The 22,946-nt window shown below is 41.3% G+C and overlaps 1 protein-coding gene across 14 annotated transcripts in view; it reads right to left on the bottom strand.

Annotated features, from left to right (window-relative positions):
• The window catches only part of ptprsa (protein tyrosine phosphatase receptor type Sa), a 224,716-nt gene that overhangs the window by 110,076 nt on the left and 91,694 nt on the right, over nucleotides 1-22,946 (bottom strand). For all 14 annotated transcript variants that reach the window (XM_046391868.1, XM_046391867.1, XM_046391873.1 and 11 more), the window contains 3 exons: nucleotides 18,638-18,860; nucleotides 4,652-4,797; nucleotides 2,343-2,484 (listed from right to left, as the gene is read on the bottom strand). In XM_046391868.1, the coding sequence (XP_046247824.1) occupies nucleotides 2,343-2,484; nucleotides 4,652-4,797; nucleotides 18,638-18,734 (385 nt within the window). In that variant the 5' untranslated portion in view covers nucleotides 18,735-18,860. The remainder of the gene's footprint in view (nucleotides 1-2,342; nucleotides 2,485-4,651; nucleotides 4,798-18,637; nucleotides 18,861-22,946) is intronic.

Genomic DNA, 22,946 nt, shown 5'->3' with positions numbered 1-22,946 from the left:
TGGGAGTGTGTGTGCATGAAGCTGTGTTTTCTATCAAATGTGTGCCAAGGCTTTCCGGGCAAGTCACCCATCAAGGCGACCCATTTTCAGGTTCTCCAGATCCCAGACCACAACCTCTCTGTTTACTGTGGATGTGTCCCTTGTGCCTTGTCCCATATCCCATAATCCTTTGCCCCTGTTCCAAGAACCCGTGTTTGCCTATTGTCCTCTTCACCTGTTCTACACTGCCAATCGTCCACAGCAACCCCATGTTGTCTCCCTTCATCTTTGTCCAACTTTTCACCATTTTTTCCCCTATGTGTCCCCCCGGTATGCTCCACTTTCACCTCGACTCACCCATGTTCTTTTTCTCAGTCTATTTTTACTTCATCCTGAACACCCTTCTTCGTCCTCACATTTCTGTGATTTCCATTTTTCATCTCTCATAGTCTCCATTTTTCTACTTCTATCTCTTCTCCTTCCTAACACTGATGGGTTAATACGGGTGGCCTGACGTCTTTAAAAATGGAAAACAGAGAGAACATACTGCTCTCCTCCTCTGCTGCTCATCTCGCACCTTCACCACCCCCATTCCCATCATCACACTCTCATCCCTTCTTCACTGACGGGTCTTGCCTAGGCAAGAAAGCTGCTCCCTTCCTCTGGACTCTAGAGGAAACCTCCTCGAGCTGAATAGCATTAATTTTCCATTTTCCTTCCGCAGGTTTGCTCTGAGCTTTTTCATACAGCTACACACCCTGACGTGCACATGTATGGGCTTGTAGTTTTAAATTTGGTGTGGCTGTTCCTTGTTCTCATTTTCTCGTTTTCAGTCAAGTGTTTCTTTCAATGTGACTCCCTGGACTTGTCACAGAACTAAAATAATACCTAAAATACATCCACTGGGTCTGTCTATGTGTAACACGTGAAATTTGAAAAAAAAAAATCTGATTTAACTTCATTAATGCAGCTGATTAGACCATGTGTTGAATGATGCGGGCTGCATGTACATGGAAAATCCTGTAATATGAGTGTCCCTTAAGTAAAGCACCAAACTGCTACTGTCTCGCTCAAAGAACAACAGCTCAGGAATTGGAAAGAGTAAAATTGTTAGAAATGTGAACGCATATGTAATTTAAAACATAAGTGCTATTTCAAAATGTGTATCAAGTACTGAAGGGCACTTGAGACACTCACACTCTTGCAGCACCCAACAACATGCTTCCAGGACGGGGGGGTTGGTGCTAACAATAACTAACCCAGGACGCTGGGCCAGGCTTCCAATCTCTTGCCCAACAACCCCCCCCCCACACACACACAGACACACACACACTGCCCACCCCACCTGACTGCCTGTGGATCTGACAACCAAGGACTAGCTCTATGCTGCCAGCCAGCCAGCAATAGCTCAGCTTCATCCAGACCTGGAAACATGGCAGATGGCGGCAAGAGAGAACAGAAGTGTGTGTGTGTGTGTGTGTGTGTGTCCAAAGTATGTATGTGAGGCAGACAGAAACAGGTAGCATGAAAGAGGAAAGTGGGAGTGTGTGACCACATGCCTGCTTGCCTATGATAGTGTCCTCCATGACCTCTAAGCTCTACAGCTAAACAAAGGGTGTAATATCTGCGCTGAAACTAAACTAGCACCTATTGGGGCTAATCAGTGTGTGTGTGTGTGTGTGTGTGTGTGTGTGTGTGTGTGTCTTAACACATCTCTCAGCCACTGCTCCCTGAATGTCGGGCAAATACAGTTTAGCTCCTGCATGAATGGACAGTTGATTAGTTCAATCAAACTGATGGACGCTTGGAGCCTTCACATTGTCCATCTGTTATAAGTGAACATGAGTCTATTTTAGGCTGTGATGTGCGCCTGCACAAAAGCTTTAAGAAATAATCCTCAATATTTTTACATATGACAATTTGGCTTCACAAGTGATGATACATGTAACTTGTTTAGCTTTTGTAATATTCAGTAAATGAAAGCTTTTACGGCAAACAGGAAGATATTCTTTGCTTCTAATCAACTTATAATGACATTTAATAGAATAAAGTAAAATTCGGTGTGTATTTTGAAGAAAATGATAAAATGAATGTGTTATATGTATTTTAGACAAACATTTGGAGATCTCAGATGAACAGCTTTTACAACTAGAGCTGAAATGGCTTAAATAATAGAACAACCACCTACAGAAATTCCAAGCAAAAAGACTTCAAGTAGAGCCTTAACTCACTGTCAAGAGTAGCACAAAAACTCCAAGGCAAGATGTCATCACAAAAAAAACTCAAGGAACTCACAGATGTCCACTTTAATGATTTACCTTGTAGTTATCCCTCTGCACACTGTTTCACAATGCAGGACTCACCTCGGATGATGGACAACTTGGCATTGACGGTGATCTCGCCCTCGCTGTTCTCAGCGACGCATTCATAGATGTTCTCATCACGTGGCGCACGGAGGGGCTGGATTCTGAGTACGGCGCCGGCACCCTCGTCAAACTCGATGGTCTATAGGTCAAAAAGTAAATAATAAGGTTAGGTTTGACAGAGGTGGGATTTTAAATAGAATAACACCAGTGAACTTAAGTCAAGGAGAGTGTTAGCATGGAGCATCAGAGCAATTTTGTTAGGGTGAGTTTGGTGTCAGTGTTTTCTGTTAGGGAAAACAGTCTATCTCTCTCACTCTCCCTACACACACACACACACACACACACACACACACACACACACACTTCAGGTTCCGTATCTTTGTGTGTTTTGTGCTTTGCTGTGTAATTATGCCCTTTCTTCGACATACAGCCCTTTGTTTCGAACCGTGTTGAAAGCGAATCTTAAAAACCAAATCAGACTACACTCAGAAGGCAACATGTGCTGAGAAGACAGTAAAAGAAAGCTGTAGTTAAAATAAAAATGACCCACAGAAGAGCTTTACACCCACTGACACCCTTTATGTTCCAATAATCAAGGTGTTCTCAATGTGTTACTAAGATTATCTGCATGATGTATTTTCTATTAAATTTACAATGTGGCGGAAATGTTTATGCACACAAGTCCACACAAGTTTATGTTATTATTATGTTATATCATATTATTGACAGAAAACAGCATCTAGTTTGTATTACATTTTCAGAATGAAGTATTTAATAATATTATTTTAAAATAACAAGTTGGTCCCTGGTTTGATCTCTGTGAAAACCACATCAACACACACATCCTGCAGGAAGAATCTCAAGACTTAGGTAAACGACTAGAATTTAAATGGTGACATTTCTGAACCAATTATCCCTTGCTTTTAATTTAAATGGTCATTTCCACTCATTTCCCAAGCTAATCTCTTTTGGGTGGGTGAAGTGTTACAGAGCACGATCAGCCTGCCTGTCAGTCTCACAACGAACCTACTCCTCCAACATCTATCACTCCTCAGAGGATCTTACACCATCTCAGTGAAGGCTTCAGTGCTGAGATCTCAGAGCAAAGCATGACTTTGAGATTTAAGTACAAGTCTTCAGCAGCCCTGCTGCTCCACTGCTGCACATCTCAGGGCTGAGCCACTAATTAGGCTAAAAACACTGCAGAGCACGGCATCGTGATCAATATCAAAGCAGCTGTCTAGAGGGTAAAACAGGAAAAAAAAAACAACCTACTTCAAAACCCCTTTACAAATCTTTTATTTCATGCTAAACGGGGAAAGGGAAGCGTCCGTTCTGGCAGGCTCTTTCACACCATTGGCTTTGTTTCCCACTTAGCATGCAGAAGAAGAGAAAGTACACGCACAACTTGTCTTTTTATTTTGTCCTCCATTGAGATGCTGCCTCTTCCCCTGTTGATGTTGTCATTTTTCCCCCCTTTTTATCCCCCTCCCTGTAGTCGTCTGCATGCTGCAGTGTGTGGATGTGCGCACTGCTGTCGTTGTTAACGAAAGCAACTTTTTAATTAAGAGACGCTGAGCATCAATCAAGACTTTTAGAGATGCCATCTGGGACGCCTGCCGAGGACTAAACAACAAGCATCATGAATAACGCACAGACACATTCATACATACAAGGCTGTATGCGGAATAAAACCCAGTGCTAGAAACAGAAGTGTGACAATGGAGGAGTCAGTCAAGTGCAAAGCGGACTGGGAGGGCTCTGCATTGTACCACTGAGGAACTGTAGCAAATGGTGGACCCGTGCATTGCTCAGAGGTTACAGAAGCCAGTCCATGAAAGAACTGTTGTCCAGAATATTTGTGAAAACTGTGGGTGAAGAAAACAAATGAAAACACCCTTTTCAAAAAGACTGCGTGGGAAGCCAACAGCAAAAGAAGACCGTGCTTGTAATTTGAAAGTGGTGCCAGGAAAGTTTAGAAAAAAGTGGACTCAAAATGGTCTATATGGCTGACCAGTAAACATCATATTATTATTATAGCATACTGATTTACTATGTAGTTCAACACATTAACTGAATATTTCTTCCAGTTTGTTAATCATTTACACAACCAAAGTCTTGCATTTCAGGCACCAATTCCACACTTTTTGTCATGTCACACTTCTGAGACAGCTCAACACTTTCAAAACCTGTCTCAAAATACTGTAAGACATTAGGTTTTCATACATTACAGAAATGCAGTACAGTACAGTAACAATAAAGTTGACTTTGTCACCTGTGGAGGGCAGCAGTGCTCACTGACTCACCTCTATACGCTGGGAGTTGACCTTCTTGCCTTTCTTGTTCCAGCTCACCCTTGGCTTGGGGTCGCCCGTCGCCTGGCACACGAAAGAGACCACGCCCCCTGAGACACCAATCTGGTCGACTGGAACTTTAGTGAACCGTGGTGGTGCTAGGGAGTGAGGAAGACAATTAAAATTATCACATTATGTTTATGATATTTAAGATTTACACAGAGTACCAACTTTTTTGGAATTGGGGGGGTGAAGTGCATGGTGCTGTGAATTTATATGGCGAAGTGTCAAGACGCCAGCAGCAGTGGCAAACAGTCAGAAAAGGACATTAAAAGGATGAAACAGTGACAGTGAATTTTTATTTTAATTAGTGAAATAGAGTAATAGAGTATCGCATTGAGAATGCCACAATCAGTGATTCTATTCTCACTTGGACTGCACAGGACTGCACAGGACTCATGTGACCCTTTGATTAACTGTCCATCAAAAGTTAGTAATTTTGGTACTGGATTTTTTTTTTTCCTTGCTTGCAGTAGGCTCAAGACAACAAGCCTGGCAGAAAGAAAGAGCGAAAGAGAGAAAACAGAGTCCTGGGGAACTCGTTAAATCTGAATCATACAGATATGTGGGGATGATCAAACGGCCAACGCATAAAGTCAAATTAATAATTAAGGGACTATGGGCCGACACCAGTCTCTAGGCACTGCTAAACACATATGAAGGAGAGTTCCTGAATTCATTATCGGGTTGAGAGAGACACACAGAGTGGGTATATTAGAGAGAACGAGGCAAACAGAAATAGTGTAGGACACGGGTGAGGAAAAGAAGGGCGAGTGTACTGCTTCAGGAAAGCGGAGGCACCGCATGCAAAGTTAATCTCACCGCCTCCAACTAACAACCCAGACATTTCTGATGCAAATATTACACTAAGATACACAAACTGGCTTAACTAGTGTTTGTTGGCGAGCTAATCCCAAAACCAGTTTTCACAATTTCCCCAACCAGGCTACCCACCAGGCAATCCAGGGGATGAGTGGTTACACACATCATAACACAAACCAAAATGTGTTCCTGTCCCGCTTACAAGTGTGTGCCAGTGTGAGACACACTTAACCTTGATTTTACAACCTTAGCTGTCTGGAAGTGCAAGATTATTGCTGAAAGCAAGCATATGCACTCATTACGCCATCCATGGTCAAAGATTTTTTTATTTTTTTTAAAAAAAAATGCTTTCAACTCAAAATATTACTGCTGTAATATCACATTTCCTCTTTTTTTCTAGACTATAGTCAGCAGTCAGAGTTGTTCCCCTGCAGATGAGCAGAGATAGTTTTATCTTGATTTTTGTCTCCTTTCGTGCCCTTTTTTCTCAAGTAATGTGGGCCATATGTGGCTTAATGGGTACAGCATGACACTAAACTACACTGTCAGGATTTAAGATTTTTGAACTTAAGCACTCCCCCCATGGCATATGTGGATAAAAAAAAATTTGTCACATATGATAACACATTATTCTGAGAGTCGGACATTGACAGACACCATGCTGAGTTAAATGAATCAGCCAAAGGGCACAGATGAAACTCTTCCGCTTTTCTAAGTATTAAAGGACTGCGATGTTGGCAATCATTTTAATGATGGAAGTATCGATTCCTGGCCCTCTGAAGATCAAATGCAAGTCTCTTGATTGTTGCATTCTTCAAAAATTGTCTCAGCCCTTTTTATATCTTACACTGTGTCTGTTAAAAGAAACCCTGATGAAGTCACATTTATCTGTGTCTTTCCTAAAGTTTGTTGTAACTTCTTGATCTCTCAACTAAAAGGCAAAAGTGGAACATTAACTGAGTAGGTATCAAATCCAACCTACAAAAATTACCGACACAATATAAGAAGTCTCACATACACTATATAGAAAAAAATATTGGGACACCAGACCATTACATCTACTTTCCACAAGATTTTGGCGTTTTTCTACAAGAATTTTTGCCCATTCGTGCAGTAGGGCCATTCGTGGCTCGCTATCTCCATTCCAATGGGCCAGTCAAGTTCTTCCACACCAAACTCATCCAACCATGTCTTTATGGACTTTGCTTTGCACACTGGGGCAGAGCCTTGCTGAAATTGAAAAGGGCCTTCAACAAACTGCTGTCACAAAGTTGGAAGCATAGCATTGTCCAAAATGTCTTCATATGCTGAAGCGTTATGATTTCCTTTCAGTGGAAGAAAAGAACCGGGCCCAACCCCTGAAACACAGCCCCTTCACACACTTGAATTCCACAATAACAAAGTGTGTCCCAATACTTTTACTCACTGGCTAACGTATATTGTACAGTTTACGTATAATAAGGCTGTGGGATGTATGAGTACAGCAGCTTCTCTATAGTTTGAAGGAGAAGGTCTTGTTTGTCTGTCTGGTGCATATAATGATTCCTTTTGGCATTTCACACTCTTCGTTTCCATTCTGAAACTGCACAACACAGCTTTACACAACACAGCTCCTCTGCATTTGACCTTCCTTTACAATGTGCCCTCTGTCGAGCCAGACAAGGAGCAAGCCTGTGGCAGTAGTTCGGCTGAAGACCAGCACTCTTTGATTAGTTTTCCCTTGAACCATTTGACATTTCCACCTAGTCGCCTTCTCTGTTTCCTCCTCTCTTGCTTCATAGGATGAGAGAGATGTGCAATGAATACACCTGCTGGCACGTCAGGCTGAATTTAATTCTTGACAGATGCAAGATCCCTTCTCATAATGTGCTGTATGTGGTTTTCAACATTACCTCAGGACGGTTTAAAGAAAGCGAGGCAGCTAGGAGGAAGAGGTGTTGAAATGAAAAGGAATGACACAGTAGGGGTGGACAGGAAGGGGAGTGCAGGAGGAGGTGATGAGGTCAGTGGCGAAGAGAAAGCTGGAAGAGGAGAGGAGGTGACAGGAGGTCCAGGGACGAGAAGAGATGATTTGAAGACGGAGGGCAAGACAGAAAATGGTGAATATTTAATATAAAAAAGAGACTTTTTCAACTTTTCTCCTTTGCTTGTTTAAACAAATAAATGGAAACACGTAACTCACATGACGTTTTGCATTGAAGAGGTGTTTTCATGGCACAACAACACTAGCATTTCCTTATAGCAGGGGATTCTCACCTATAACTGTCACCTATACTTCATTCATTCTGTCTGAATGCGTCTGAAAATACAGTTCCCACTGTGTGAAATGCACAGTCGCCTTTAACCACATACGAAGTCCTGTTATTTCCGTATCGTATGTTCAACTGATACTGATGACACCGTACATACACAGTATAATGTGAGCAATACGGGTCTCTATCTGTCAGTCAGCACTTTCAGGAAAAGCAAAGGCCAGACAACAGATGCAGAGAGGCTGGTGTGCTGAAGAGGAACAGGTTCTGAGTGAGAGATAATATCCCTTTCATATAGGAGACATGTATGAAGACAGCCTACAGAATGAGTATTCGACCCTCATCTGACACATTCATATACGACTGCTGTCTTAGCTTAATCTTTGGCCATCACTTTTTAAGCCATCGTGCATCTACCAGTAAAGTTCCATTCAGTCATTACTGCAAGGCGCACAATTATACATAATTATACACTAAAGTACAGAATAATGTTCAGACAGGTTTCAGTTTCAGCTCTGCTGCCTACCTCTCTCACACATGCCCTCTTATGTGCTCTGTCTAGCTCTGCTCTTTCTTGAGACTCTTCAGGTAGCAGGTTTAACACTTTTTGAGCTTCATGAACAATATTTAACTTCCCATCAACCCAGCTTGGGTAATTGGTAGAGACTGTGGCTGTGGGCCCATGAATGTCTACTACAACGCAATTACTACAGGTATGCAGTGTGAGATTGTGTGAACTCTGATGGGCGTAATTAACCTTTTTTTTTTTTCTCAATTTTCCTCGGCTGTGTGCCTCTGGGCTTCTGCTGCCAGTTACTGTTGACTTTGAGCCTTTCTTTTTTTGGAATTTGAACCTTGCCACGTAGCCAGTAATTGCAGGGTATAAAAGGTTGAGTGGTGTCGGCGCTTAAACTGCTGTAAAAAAAAAAAACAGTAATGAGTGATGGTTTAGGCCACACCCTCAACAGATAAGCCAGTTCACAACGCTACTTGTGTTAACTGGGTTTCGTCTCGACATCATAGACAAAAAAAAGTGATGGACACCTGGTCCAGTGGTGTAGTACCTAAAAATTTGGAGTGGTAAATCAACTCTGGAAGTCTTGAGCAATTTTGCTGATTTACTGTGAAATACACTATGTGGACAAAAGTATTGGGGCGACCTCTTTATTATTGAGTTCAGGTGTGGTATGGGACTGTTTTTCAGGGGTTGGGCTCGGTCCCTTACTTCAAGCGAAGGGAAATCTTAACGCTTCAGCATACAAAGAGATTTTGGCCAGTGTTATGCTTCAACTTTGCGGCAACAGTTTGAGGAAGGCCCTTTTCTATTCCAGTATGACTGTGCCCCAGCGCACAAAGCAAAGTCTATAAAGACATGGTTGGATGAGTCTGGTGTGGAAAAACCTTACTGGCCTGACCTCAACCCCATCCAACACCTTTGGGATGAACTGGAACGAAGACTGTGAGCCAGGCCTTACCGTCGAATCTCAATGCCCGACCTTACTATTGCTCTACCGCTTGAACGGGCAAAAATTCCCACAGAAACACTCCAAAATCATGTGAAAAGAAGAGCGGAAGCTGTTATAGCAGCAAACGAGGAACCAACTCCCCATTAATGTCTAAAGTCTTATTTAGAAGTCAAATATGATGTGGAAAACCCTTAAATTTAATTCCATTTTTCTATAAAATATACTTTCAAATATCCTCTGCTCTCTCTTTCATTGCGCACTTTGAGATTTGATTCCCACAGGAGCCACTTATTTTGAAACTGCATTCTCCTCTTTAGCTGTAAGGTACCGTGTATTAAAGTCTCCACCAAATGGTGTGTTATGTTACCAGTGATGACATTGAAAGGACGTTGGACCCGCAGAGGCCATTTGTCCCCTCCACCAAAGTCTCTCTCTATTCCCCAAGCTTTCGTCAGACAAACTGAGGTACAGTGCTGCCCAGATAAGCACACGAGACCCGTCTTTATCTGCCTGGCAGGGGGACATGGCCCGAGCTAAAATAACCAGCAACGGGGGCTATCTTCATAAGGCCCGGAGGAAAGAACAGATCCACGCAAACACGACCGGTTAACAGGAGGAAAAAAAGAAAGAAAAAAACTCACACTGTGCACACAGACGCTTGTTTAGCTAATACAGCAACCACCTGCTACTGGCCGCTATCTCTGTTGGACCTGATAAGACAGAATACACCAGCACTGTGATTATAAAATGGTAGAGAGTGGGAGGTGGATATGTGAATATGAGAAGGCTCCATTACAGTACTTTACTGTTGTCGTTTAGTGGTGGTAGTTGGAGGACGGGGTGGGGTTGGGGGGTGTTTAAGAGGAGGGAGGGGACCGGCTTTGTGACTAATACTGTAATTGATGGAGAAAAGCTTCCTGGGTCATAAATAGGAGCCATTAGCTGCTGAATTAGCAAAGTGGGAGAAAAAATGACGCACAGCCATTCAGTGATTTACAGAGACAGGCAGGGAATTGGGAAAAGGGCACTTGTTATCCATCTTGCTACAAATAGGTATCTTTCACACCATAAGAGACCTTTTGGTACTATTAGAGGTACTACTACAAGCAAAAGTAATTCCACTTTCTCCTGCCTCATGTGGCAGTCTGGGAAGAGGATGTAATCAGGGTGAAAATGCAGATAAGAATGACATCAGTTTGAACAGTTGAATCAGTTTTTTACTGTTGTACTTGCGGTTGCTCTGGATATGAGCAATGAGTTAAAAGCGTGTAACTTATTCACCATATTTTCATCCCACTCACTGCCACTTTATCGCAACAGACACTCTACTGCCTAAATGTAACAACAGATTTTCTTATGTCCTTTTTTTGATGTATTTACTAAGTGGATGAGAGTAACATCAGCGGCTGCATGTTACTGATTTAAAGGTGACCTACTGAAGCTAATCCTGGCTGAGATTAAACTTAATTTTCATATTAACCAAAGAGCAGACACATGACATACACAAACACACACACACACACACACACACAGGTACTGTCAAAACCAAGTGCTTGGGGTGGTGGGGAAAGAAATCAAAAGCAGTGAAGCAATTTGGTATCCCAACATGTTCATAACTTCTTATTTAATTTTCATATTTTTCATGTTGCCCTAATTCTAAATGGAAATTTCAACATTTTCTACTGATTTAAATACAATTTACTTTGATTTCTAAACATTTTAAGGCTTTTTCACTACAGCAGTAATAAACCAGTTCAAATGGACTAGCAGTGACATGTTGCTGATGTTGAACTACATTGATGTGGACCTCTGAGGTAGAGATTTACTAGCTTCCAGTAGCCACCTAACAGCTATCCAAAAAACTCAGCAGGGGAGCAAGCAGCCAGAACTGCCTGTCTGTAAGGCCTCAGCCTTACTTAAAACCCTACCAGCCTACATCAGCAAACACACACACACACACACACACACACACACACACACACACACACACACAAGCCCTCAGAAAGGTGTATGGATGGAAGGATGGATGAATGGACAGATAGACAGGCAGATTGATTCTGCCAAATGTGCATTCAAATGGATGCATTAAACACCAATACACATAAACAAACATACAGATACACAAACCCTCTCTCTCACACTTGCACACACCACACACCCGCCAGGCCTAAACAAGCAAGCCCCATCAATCAGGACCAATTCTCACAGGCTGACTAGGCAAGCGACATCACTATGGAAACCAAGCCTTTACTCGAAACCCGTCTCGCTTTGTCTCGTCTAGAGGTTTTCACACACAACTGCTGCCAACAAAGACCAACAGACTGCCGCAAAAAAGCCTGAACTGGGCAAGAAAAGAGAAGAAAGGAAAAAAGAAATATTGGTCAATCCATTGCCAAATTTCTGATGGGAAAATTGTTTGCAAGTAAAGATGGACAATTTGGCGGCACCAACATAAGCCAACATGAATGAATAAGTGAGCTGCATAAACAGGGCTAGCACGGTGTCTGGCATGAGACCATCTATCATATCTAACAAATTCTGTAAGAGAAGGCATTATATTTGTATGAAATAACATTAGCTTTAACTAAGCAGCAGCTTTAGCATCTGTAGCATCTGTTATAGACTAAAAATTTGTATTAGACAGTTGAAGGACAAACACTTCCACTCACTCCTCATCTGTTGCCAAGGTGCTTTTGAGCAGTACATTATTATAGTACGCTTAAGGGGGGGCTGGAATTTCTGAAACTGTCTGAATGTGTCCTTAAAACGTGCACGCATGCTCTGCCAGTCAGGATTAAAACATTGCAACTAATCTCAGCTGTAGCCATATTCCACAGGGCATGTTTGGATCAGGCCCCATTCCTCCATAACCCTTAACTTAGCCATGCAAGCTTATGGGTTAATAAAAGAGTTGCTTTTACAATTGAAATATAAGGAAAAAAGGCTAATTGGGATTTTCTTTGAGGGCAGCTGGGGGGAGGGTAGCTGGGGTGTGAAGCAACTGTTGATGTAATGATTCACAAAGTCAGTTTGCGCTGCCTGGATTGTACAGCCAGTTCACACAGTGCAAAATAGTCCATCTCGTAACCTCAAAAAAAAGTCTTATTTAATACTATTATCACATCTTTAAAGGCGATTCTCAAAGCAACTGATTACAACTGCCAAGAAATGAGATTTCAATTGTACACACAATAAGTAAAGAGGTGATGTTTTTGTGTAAACCCTTACCCGTTGCATCACACAGTGTGCTGTCTATGTTGAGTGCATGCCAAAAAAAAACTTGCAGGGTTCAGTTTTTGCAGTCCATGAGGGACTTGTGGCAGGATGTGGGAACCCAGAATAAAATCAGTTCTGGAGTCTTAGTAGCTAGAGGTGAAAAACTCCTGCACAACCACACTGCTGTCACAGCAAAGCAGCATTTCTAAAAACAGTGGCACATTCGTAATTTGCGCAAATTGGTCCCACTGAAACCATTGTTGAAGACTAAAGAAAAAAGTAAAAGACGCTAAGTATGCCTCGGCCCACTGGAAATAAATAGGCTAGATCCCTCAGAGAGAATGGGGGGGAAATTAAGCCTAAGTGTGTGTCTGATTTCAAAATTGACAAGAGCACACACACAGGAGGTGAAATGGGAGCAATTTTGTGTCATTTAAAGACTCACTTGAAGAAATTGACACTTGTTGGCTCATTAAATGAAGAGGATACGTCCAATTGCCAAAGGTGTTATTGGTCTGGTCAAAACAAAGGAAAAGAGGGTAAAGAAAATGGGGAGACAAAACAATCTTCTATCTCTTCATTGAAAATAAAACACTGAGTGAAAAACACTCACTGTATCTTTCTCTCTAGTCAAATCCAAGTTAAGCCATATACAAGAAAAATTCTCCACCTGTGCAGTCTGAGAGAAAAGGTCTGAAAACCGAATGGACCAACGGGGATCGAGGAATATCCATCCAATACCAACATCCAATATCCTTTCCAGGGATTCAAAAACCTTTGAAGATCTTAAATTGCTCATCAAAGGAGGGAATTTAAAAGCCACCTTATGGCGTGTTGAATTCCTATCTACTTGATGGAAAAAAAACACATCGAGGGATAGCGTTTTTCATCCACTTCAATCACTCATATTGTTCTGTCAAACTGAGTACATATAACAGCACTCAAACAGCTGGAGCGTGTTATTGTAAAGAGACTGAGAAAGAGAGATATAAGCATCACCCACGCTGTATCTGCAAGCTTGGAGGACAGCTATTTGATCCATTGTTCTGATCAATACTGTTCTTTTCGATGTACTGACTGGATTTTTCCTTGTTATTATTGCCACAATGTTTCATTTTCCTGAACCAGTTCGAGAGTGGAAGGACCTGCATGCTGCCCTGTCAGCCATATGGGCAAAGAGCTGCATTGTTGATTGTTTGTTCTTTCAACACTGTAAATCAGTCCAAATGGGATAAATATGAACCTTCTTGTCAGCACGGTTCAGCCATCTTGTACAACAAACATCTCTGAACATCTCCAACAAGCATGCACCCTGATCACATGTTCGACCTCAAGTTCACATGTGAACACGCAACAAGTGGCAAACATGTTGTCTTTTTTGGCCTCTTCGGTGGCAAATCTCCCAGACAGCCAGTAAGAACATATCTATTCCAATTGTGGTTGTAAAATACATTTGACTTTATAGTGAATGCAAATCCAAGAATTTGAAGTCTTTCCAAAAGACACTTTTGAAGAAGGAAAGATGGTTTCTTGCACCACTAAATCAAACTGTTTCCCACTGTTATTTTTAAGTGTACAGCTTTTCCACCTCATCTTTAGCAGGTTTTAAATTCTAGTCAGCGCCAACAGGCTACTTGAGGCAGTGATTCATGCCTGTAACCCAATTAAAAATTAACTTGTTTTCTTCTCATTTGAGAGAAAAACAGTGTACTGAGCAAAGCACGAGGCCAAGCATGCAACAGCAGGGTGTACATAAAATTGAATTTGACAGAATTAACTTGACAGTGTTGGCTCAAACATAATATGACTGGAAAAGATAAGGAGTGAAGCCGGGAGAAGTACAGACAGTGAGCAGGAGAGAGAAAAGAGGACAGAGCAACACAGAGACTGAGATGTAGGGAACAAGAACAAGAAAATAACAGGGGCTAAGGGGCTTCATTTTTTTCCAATTGGCAGCTTCAAAGGAATATAAATAATTGAACACCCTCACCCCGTCACTGTGAGTTCTGGCCAATTACTATTACGAGTACTTTGCCAAGAATGCTACTGCTGAGGACTCTAAAAGGTTGAAAGAGAGGAGAAGGAAAAAGTAAAAAGAAGGTGAAAGTGTAGAAAAAAAGGCAGATAAATAACCCTGACTCCCTGTCCAAAAACAAAACCCAAATACAAACAAATATTGCAAGATAGAGTCACTTAACTCAAGAAGGATGAGGAAATTGAGATATATCAGAAAAGAAATAAAAAATGGGCTTAAGCCAATTAAAACATCAAGCATTAAGTTGCTTTTTTCTGTCTACAAAAGAAATTCTGCTTTTTGATGCATCTTTATCAACTCCAAAGGACAACAACAGAACACAACTGGAAAGAAAGAATTCCCTATGTGGCTTATGAGACCATATTTGAGTATCCAATGACAAAACTTAAGTCATAACTTTAGTCATAATGGGTTAGGGTTATACTATGGTATGAACTGAGGTTGGATTAAGGTTACACAAAATGAATGTCAGTGCAAAGTCCTAACAAGGATAACTGGGCAAACCTGTGTGTGTGTGTGTGTGTGTGTGTGTGTGTGTGTGTGTGCGTGTGTGTGCGCACAGGTAGGAAATGGTGAGCACTAAGGCAACTCTGTCACCCAGAGCTCATAAATCAAAAAACTAATATTACAAGATGATTTTCATGCAGCTAATAACTTCAGTAATCGCTGACACTTTCAATACCTACAGAGAAATTTTTAATCAGCCTCCCTGACATGTCAGGAACACAACCTTTTGATGAGTAAAGTAAAAAAATGAAACATACCTTTTGACTGCTGTGCTTGATTGAGCTGTATTTCACACTTATGACTTTACTGAGTCTTAACTTTGCTGTATTCTCTTTAATGACCACAAAAGCTGAATTGCAATTTTGCATAAATTCTTCAAATAGCAGGAGTCTAATGATGCATCGATCTGGATCATCACATTAATTTGGTTATCCATATCTTCCATGTGGTCATATTTAAGCTATGCTTTTATTTTGAAATATATCTATCGTATCTAACCCAGGCTGAACTGAATCGATTCAGAATCCTATCATCCCAGACTTTGTGGTATCAGAAAACATTTTTGTCCCAAGACTCAGTACAATAAGAAATTGTGATGAAACACTCGTAACAAAAAGTCAAACTGATTTCCGCTTTAAAAACATGTTGTTAAAAGGTATAGATATTATAGGTATATTATAGGATAAATATATATATATAGGTAAAGATATTTGTTTTTGTTTTGTGCGTTTGTCAATGTATTAATGAGACTAAATACTTACTTTAATATTTATTTTGTATTTTAATTACTGTTATTTGTGGCCTACCGAGAAGCTTTTAAGCTAAAATTTCCAAACAAATAATGATCAACATATATATATATATATATATACATATATATATATATGAATATCAGATGTTCACACAATTACTTTGGGCTTTTCCTCATAAAATGAATGTATGATACTTTCATCTAGTTTTATAGCTGTGCCACCACAAAATTATGCATCTACTTGCTCAATATGCTACAGTCACCTGTAACAAAGCTCTGGTGACATTATAATATCTCAGCCTTTACACACACATACGTGCCTGGATACAGATTTCATGCAAAGATGCAGACAAATACAGATGCACACAAACAGCAAGCCGTGCATTATTACGGTTGCGGTGGAAGGATTTATTGAGCCATCTTTCTTTCTCTTTTGATTAAAAATGTCTCCTTCTCACTGTGATTTATGAGTGCAAATAGAAAGGGATGGAGGGCAACAGAGAGAGAGAGACAGAGAGAGAGACAGAGAGAGAGAGAGAGAGAGAGAGGGATATGGGGGATGACATCATGCTTTCAGCTGTATTTTTTTTTTGCAAAAGGGTGGCTTCCACTGTGTGTGTGTGTGTGTCTCAGTGATTTTCTGACACACAAACTCCTCTCAGTCCACCAGGTGGGAGTGATTATAATTGGACAACAGCCCCACTGGGGTGTGTGTGTGTGTGTGTGTGGGTGTGGGTGTGACAGACAATCAGAGAGAGCAAAAGAAGGCAGTCTGTGCATATATTTCTCAAAGTAACGGTGGGGCCGTGCTACGTGGCCTCAAAAAGATACGAGAAAAAAGGGCGAAAGAGTGTGTGTATGTGTGTTTGGCCTGGAGGGGGGAGGAAAAGAAAAAAAAAAGTGTGAACAATAAGACACAGTGCGAGAGCTTGACAAAAACAGCGATCATATCCACAGGCAGAGCAGACAAAGACTGGCAGATACTGACAGAAGGGGAGAGAGCCCTGTTGTTTGTGTGTGTGTGCATAAGAGAAAGCAAAAGAGGAGGAAAGCTACTGAATATTATTTAAAAGAGGTTGGAGAAAAATTAGTGGAGTCCTAAGCTGTCTTAACATGCAACATGAGGAGCTGTTGCACCTTTGCTTTTGTTTCATTCTAAGAACGAATGTGTGGCCTTGCCATCGGTGAGACAGAAAAGGCGTGAAGGAAGAGAACAAAGACAACTGTTTGACATCTGTCTGAGTGCAATTTCTGATGTTTTCAGCCAGCCGAGCTGAAAGACACTCGAATTATACTGCCAGACACTCAAACCACCATGCAATCAAGAGCAGACAGCTCTGTTGCAACATGAGAAAAATCAAGTCCTACTCATGTTATCTTGAACCACCGAGAACACACTCACTGAATGTCAGAAATGAAAGCTAGAGAAAAGACAGATGGGGGGAACAAGGCAGAAAATGCATTTTTTCTTGCGCATTACTTAGGATAGACAGAAACTGTCTCACCTTCCTCATAATTTCAGTTGTGGCACCTAGACTTTTAAATAGCATGCCGTAAATGTCATACTTGCTGAATCTGTTTAAAATGTCATTTAATTCTCTTTCTCACTATTTTGATGGATTCAGCTTCTCTTTGTTTAGACCTTCCCAATTCCATTATGTTGCAGACTTAATCTAGTTTTATGGTTTGTTTACACCGGAACATAGCTGATATAAGGTGCATGTATTCACAATCCTTTTGTACAAACGTGTTTTGTTTTTTTAACAGCTTTTTTAAGCAACTTGGGTTAAGATTAGATCCCGTCAAAATGAGACAATGTCATAGCTCTGCCTTTCCTTGGACACATACAATACAAAGAACGAAACGCTATAGCGAATTTGCACACGTATCATTTCCATTTTGTGCATGTATGTACAGTCAGCTAACACATATGCATGCAAACAAGCATAGACCTGTCGCTGACACACACCAACACACATGCTGACAGTGATCTACAGACACAAGACACATTCAGCACATCATACATATATAATTCCCTTACATACTCAACAACACATCCCCACACATACAGTCACAATCACAGACTTCCAAACAATGAAACCCAAGGGGGATCTTCCCCACCTCGCCATCACTCTTGTTCTGTTTCTCTGCAGGGCCTCCTCTTTGATTTGTCTCCTTAATGCTGCTCTAAGCCCATCTTAATGGGGAAATGGTGCGGAACAAATCCCAAGCAGAAGTTGACAGGGTGGGATAGTGCTTCCCTGTCACCAACATGGGGAGTTGTGGATGACAATCTATACAAACAAGCATCGTGTCTAAATGGGAAATATTTTTAGATGTCCACAATTTAACATTGTCTGGGTTTCTAACTGGTAAGTCGCATGTTCAGTCTTTTGAAAAAAAAAATGTGTCTATCAGCAGGTAAACGTCCTTGTCTCTTTGAAAGAAATCACCGAGGCCCTGCAAGCTCGCTCATCTTAAGCACAATTAAAAGACAAATACAGATTCTAAGAATGGCACTTACTCTTACTGGTCAAGCCCGACTATTGACATTGTAGGGAAATTCTTATTTTCTTAGGCTGAAGCAGAAGTAGATTCAGTCTAACAGACCTTTTGGAGAGGAAAATGAACCTTTCCAAGATAAGATGCCAAGAATTTGAGATAGAAATGCATGCGTTTATAAGCTCACAAAAAGCAAACATTTAAGGATAGTAGCAAGCAAGCTTAAATATCTCTGAAAGGAAGCAAAAAAAGCTTTGTTAACTTGCCATCCTCCACCTTTCTGCAATATTCCCTGTTTCAGATATGAATGTAGAACCTCTCAAGGGCAAGTCAAGTCTCTGGAAAGTCATCAGTAGTAGCAGGGCTAGGCAACGTCTTGATACTTACATAAGGCGTGGGAGCCGGTGAGCAGCAGTGATAGCAGCAAAGTGGTGACAGGCAGCAGGAGTGGCAAGGAGAGGCGAGGGGCACCGCTGGTGGCCATCTTGGCTCCAGTGGGGATAGGGGGACAGGGAGGGGTGGGGTGGGACGGATCTTTGACCTGGCTAGAGAGCCGAGGCCCTGACTGCACAGGGAAGGTTGGGGTCTTCACGCAGGACGGCTTGGTACTCTGCAAAAAGGTAGAAAGAAAGAAGAAATTTTGTTAGCAATTTTATTTTGGGGTTTGACCACCACACTGTTTTTTTGCGCAGCAAGATCTACAGTCATAGTTACAAAGATTTGAGTCTCGGAGACCCAATACATTTCTACAGACATAGGGAAAATGAAAAGCATTCATACACAGGGACAGTGAGGTAACACAGCGCAAGTCTGCATGCTGCAAGAGTTCTACTTTAGAGAAAAATGTCTAAATAAAATGGTGTCAAGCAATGTGTAAAAACCTTTGAGCATTTGACAGGTTCCCTGCACCTAGAGCCACTTGCTTTGAAAAGGTGATGGTCCTGCTCACATCGATGGGGCAAGACTTTTGATAAGCAACACTGGGCCACTCTGCTGCGCTCTTCACAGCCCATCATTGCTACTGACATCAATGGAAGGAAGGTAACAGTCTGTCTGTGGCGCTGCTGGAAGCAAAGGGTCACATACTCTAAACCCTGTAACCTCGCCATCTCGCAATCAGTGTCTCCTCACTTTCGTTAATTAGCAGGGGAGTCACTGTTTTCTTTCTTTATTCCTTCCTAATCGCCTGATCTTGTCGTTATTTGCTTATCTCGCTGCCTTGTAATTACACAAGCGCCCAATGATATTCCAGGCACTGTCTCTTTGTTTTAGTCAAATTGCCATTAATCCCCCAAGCTACACAGAGGGACTGGGGACACCTCCCACCACACACACACACGCAATTTTTTCTCATTGATATGTCTGGTGCAGCACAGAGCCACCACCAAGTGGTTATACATACTCCTTAATTAAGAAGGCATGAATAAAGAGACGAAAAAAGAGGGAATTGAGAAAGATAGATGACGTGAATGTAATGAGTTTGTCAGTTTTTTATTTTTTTGTTTGTTTTGATGTTTATGCCACTCAGCTGACACCCCTATCCAGAGTATCTTACAACAACGTGAGCCTGCAGGTAAGTTTTAACAAAAATGTGGGGTCTTACTCAAGCACTCTTAAACGGAGAGTAATTGGGCAGAAAACATGAAGACACAAAACTATCCATTCTCAGAGGACCGAGATGACAAGACAGCACATGTTCAAGCCCCTGTGTCAGCATGCATCTGCCTTGCTCAAGTGCCCTTGTGCAAGACACTGAACTCCACCCAGCTCTCAGAATGCTATTCCTCAGCTAAACCTACATGAGGAATGAGGGCTACTCTATAAAAGTGAGATTAATTACACGTAAGCGGAGTTTAGTTTAGTGGTTAGCGGAGTTCTGTATAACACAAATTGTGTTTGTTGTTTATCATGGATGCCATAAAGCAACTTTTTGTAAGAGTAAGCTAGAGGTTAAATATTCTGTCAACAGTTTTGATTCATGAAACAGCCACTAACTGTCCCTGACATTAGTCAGTGGTTGAAATGTGAATTGAGTCAAAAATAGCATGTCTGACAGTTACAATCTCTATTATTCAGATGCATCAGGATTACAAGCACATAGGCTAAAATAAAGTGACAGACTTACAGTTTTATAGAATTAATATAACTCCCTATAAAACCTTTTACATAATGTGATGGTAGGCTAAAAAAAAAAAAAATCACCTCACTCAGAATTGATTATGTCAGTCATGTCGAGCTGCTAAATTGTCAGAGGAGCTGAAAGGTTAATATATGCCACTGTTTTACAGGGCTGCATTTGTGACTGAGAGGCAGAAAACCACAGCTAATTGCAGTGTAACCAAGCACCTCAGACAGCAGGCAAAGAGGAGCGCCGCACCCTTCACAGCTCCTGGACCACCAGGCTCTTCAACTGGCTACACGAGACAAACTCACACATGCATCAACGGGCACACTTAAATTGGAGCAAAACCCATATATGACACAAACGCAGAGTGAAAAGCTGCTGGCCTCCAACCACACTTTTTTTTTTTCTTTATTCTCCCCCACACATAGATCAGAGAAATTCAAGACCATCTGACGCATGTGCGCTTACGAAAACACAATAGGAGAGATCAAGAATAGGTCTTTTGTGGAGTCGGTGTCTCTCAGAAGGTCGGTTCATCTTTCAACACAATACTATACACACGACCAGCATGTGTGTCTGTGTCTGTTTCTTTTATGTATTTTTTTCTTGGCCTGGGGTGCAGGTCATGTCATGGACAAGAACTGAGGGAAATACAGAAAGAAGAATAAAGAGAATAGGGGAGTCAGAAATTGTGTAGGGGACTTCTGAATGATACCCCAAATGCTCAGACTGTAAACACTCGTGTAGGCAGAGGGGATCTTGCAATGCCTGCAGGAAATTACTCTATCTATGCTCACAAGATGCCAAGGTTATGATTTATGACCCTCCCTTTAGGGCATGGCTTTCTATCTCCACCTTTGATTGCTATACAAACTTCACAGCACAATTACAACAACTATTGTTGTTGAACGGCCTCGACAAACAGCCTAAGGCCATGTGTGGGCTCCACTTTAACCACAGACACCGTCTACGCTGAACAATGCTGCCTTCTTTTGTGAACTGTAAATAGAAGAAAGAGAATAGATAGAGACGTTTAGATAGAAAGATGCATACATGCTCTCTGATACATATTCTTCAGACATTCAAGGATTTGGGGAAAAAAAACAAGATTTGAACCTTAACAGAGATGCTGACAAGTTGCTGAAGCAGACTTCTGCTCAGTGGGAAGACATGATATGGAAAGCACAGCATGTTTCTTATGCCATTAGCACCTTCACAGGAAAACCTGTCAACTCTTGCTAAAAGCATTCACTACTTTCCCTCTAGGAATGGCTAGGAATGAGTATTTAGCATTCTACCAATGCCAGCAGAGAGGCCAATCGATTGATAAACCCTCACCATTACCCCCACTGCTTCCACATTTTAAGTTGGGATTGAGAGAAAACTGCTAACGGTCATGTTTTGCAGATTTCAGAATGACTGGATGACGGCAACACCTTGTTCATTTCTTAAAGAAATTAGAGATAGTGATTGTTAAGCTTGATGATACTCAAGATGAGTATGGGAAAAATATGTATGCTAACCCACCAAAACAACTTTCGATGACCAGAGCGCAACACTGTTGACAGCAATCATGACAACAGAGCTGCAGCTTCAGATTCTCACTGGCATAGTATGGATGGAGGTTATCCAATGTTACGGACTTAAACTGACTGTAGCTGCTCTGTAAGTACCAAACTTATAACTCCCAAGTGCCCACTGTAGCAAATTAAACAAATTCTTTTTCAAAGTTGGTCAACCAAACTACATTTAAAAGGTCAGTGAATACAACTTGGGCAACACCGGCATCCCACTGGCATTGGCACTGACAGTTACGTCTGAGTATTTGCCAATATGTAAATCATAAACATTCATAATACTTGCATTTTAATGCTAACAGAAGTAGAATTAAACACCAAAAAGAACTTTTAGCAAATAAATGCAAAAATTCAAATGAAATAAGTGCAGGTCATCAAACTGACCACATTACTGTGAGTCTATTTATTAATTGTAAGACATTTCACTAATGAACATACTTTGAAGATAGAACTTTTGTTCCCCTTTGAAATGTGGCTAGCACTGCAGATATAAACCAGTTGCCAGGCAAAGGGAGACAGGAAATTGTGCCATACACATGCAATAAAAGCTGGCCCTTTGGGATACAACTGTGTGCACATGCACGACTAAGCATGTACCACAAAGGGTCAGGAAAAAATAGAAATCCTTTAGAATTCCTGTCAGGAATGAAGGTAAAGGTTAGTATATATTTCTCAAGAAGAGGCAGTGGTTTCAAGACACCAAATTATTTCCATCCACACATATATTGTGTAATGTTACAGTTGTTCTTGCCACACAGACACACAAAGGCGCACACACATGGTAAAGATGTGCAGTTGTATTCATGGGGAGACAAACAACTACTTTTCACCTGAGGGACCACATTAATAATCTCTTTTATGAGGTGAACAGTAAGCTCACTCCACACACACACTTAAAAAGACCTGTTTGGTTGGGCTTGATCATCAAAACTGAGTGTTTGATGTCTAGAACTTCAAAAAGAATAATATTTCCCGTTTGTCTAGTCCTCAAAAA

The sequence above is a fragment of the Scatophagus argus genome, chromosome 6 (assembly GCF_020382885.2).
Source record: "Scatophagus argus isolate fScaArg1 chromosome 6, fScaArg1.pri, whole genome shotgun sequence".
Classification (NCBI taxonomy): Eukaryota; Metazoa; Chordata; class Actinopteri; family Scatophagidae; genus Scatophagus; species Scatophagus argus.
This window is presented reverse-complemented; position numbering and strand designations above follow the sequence as displayed.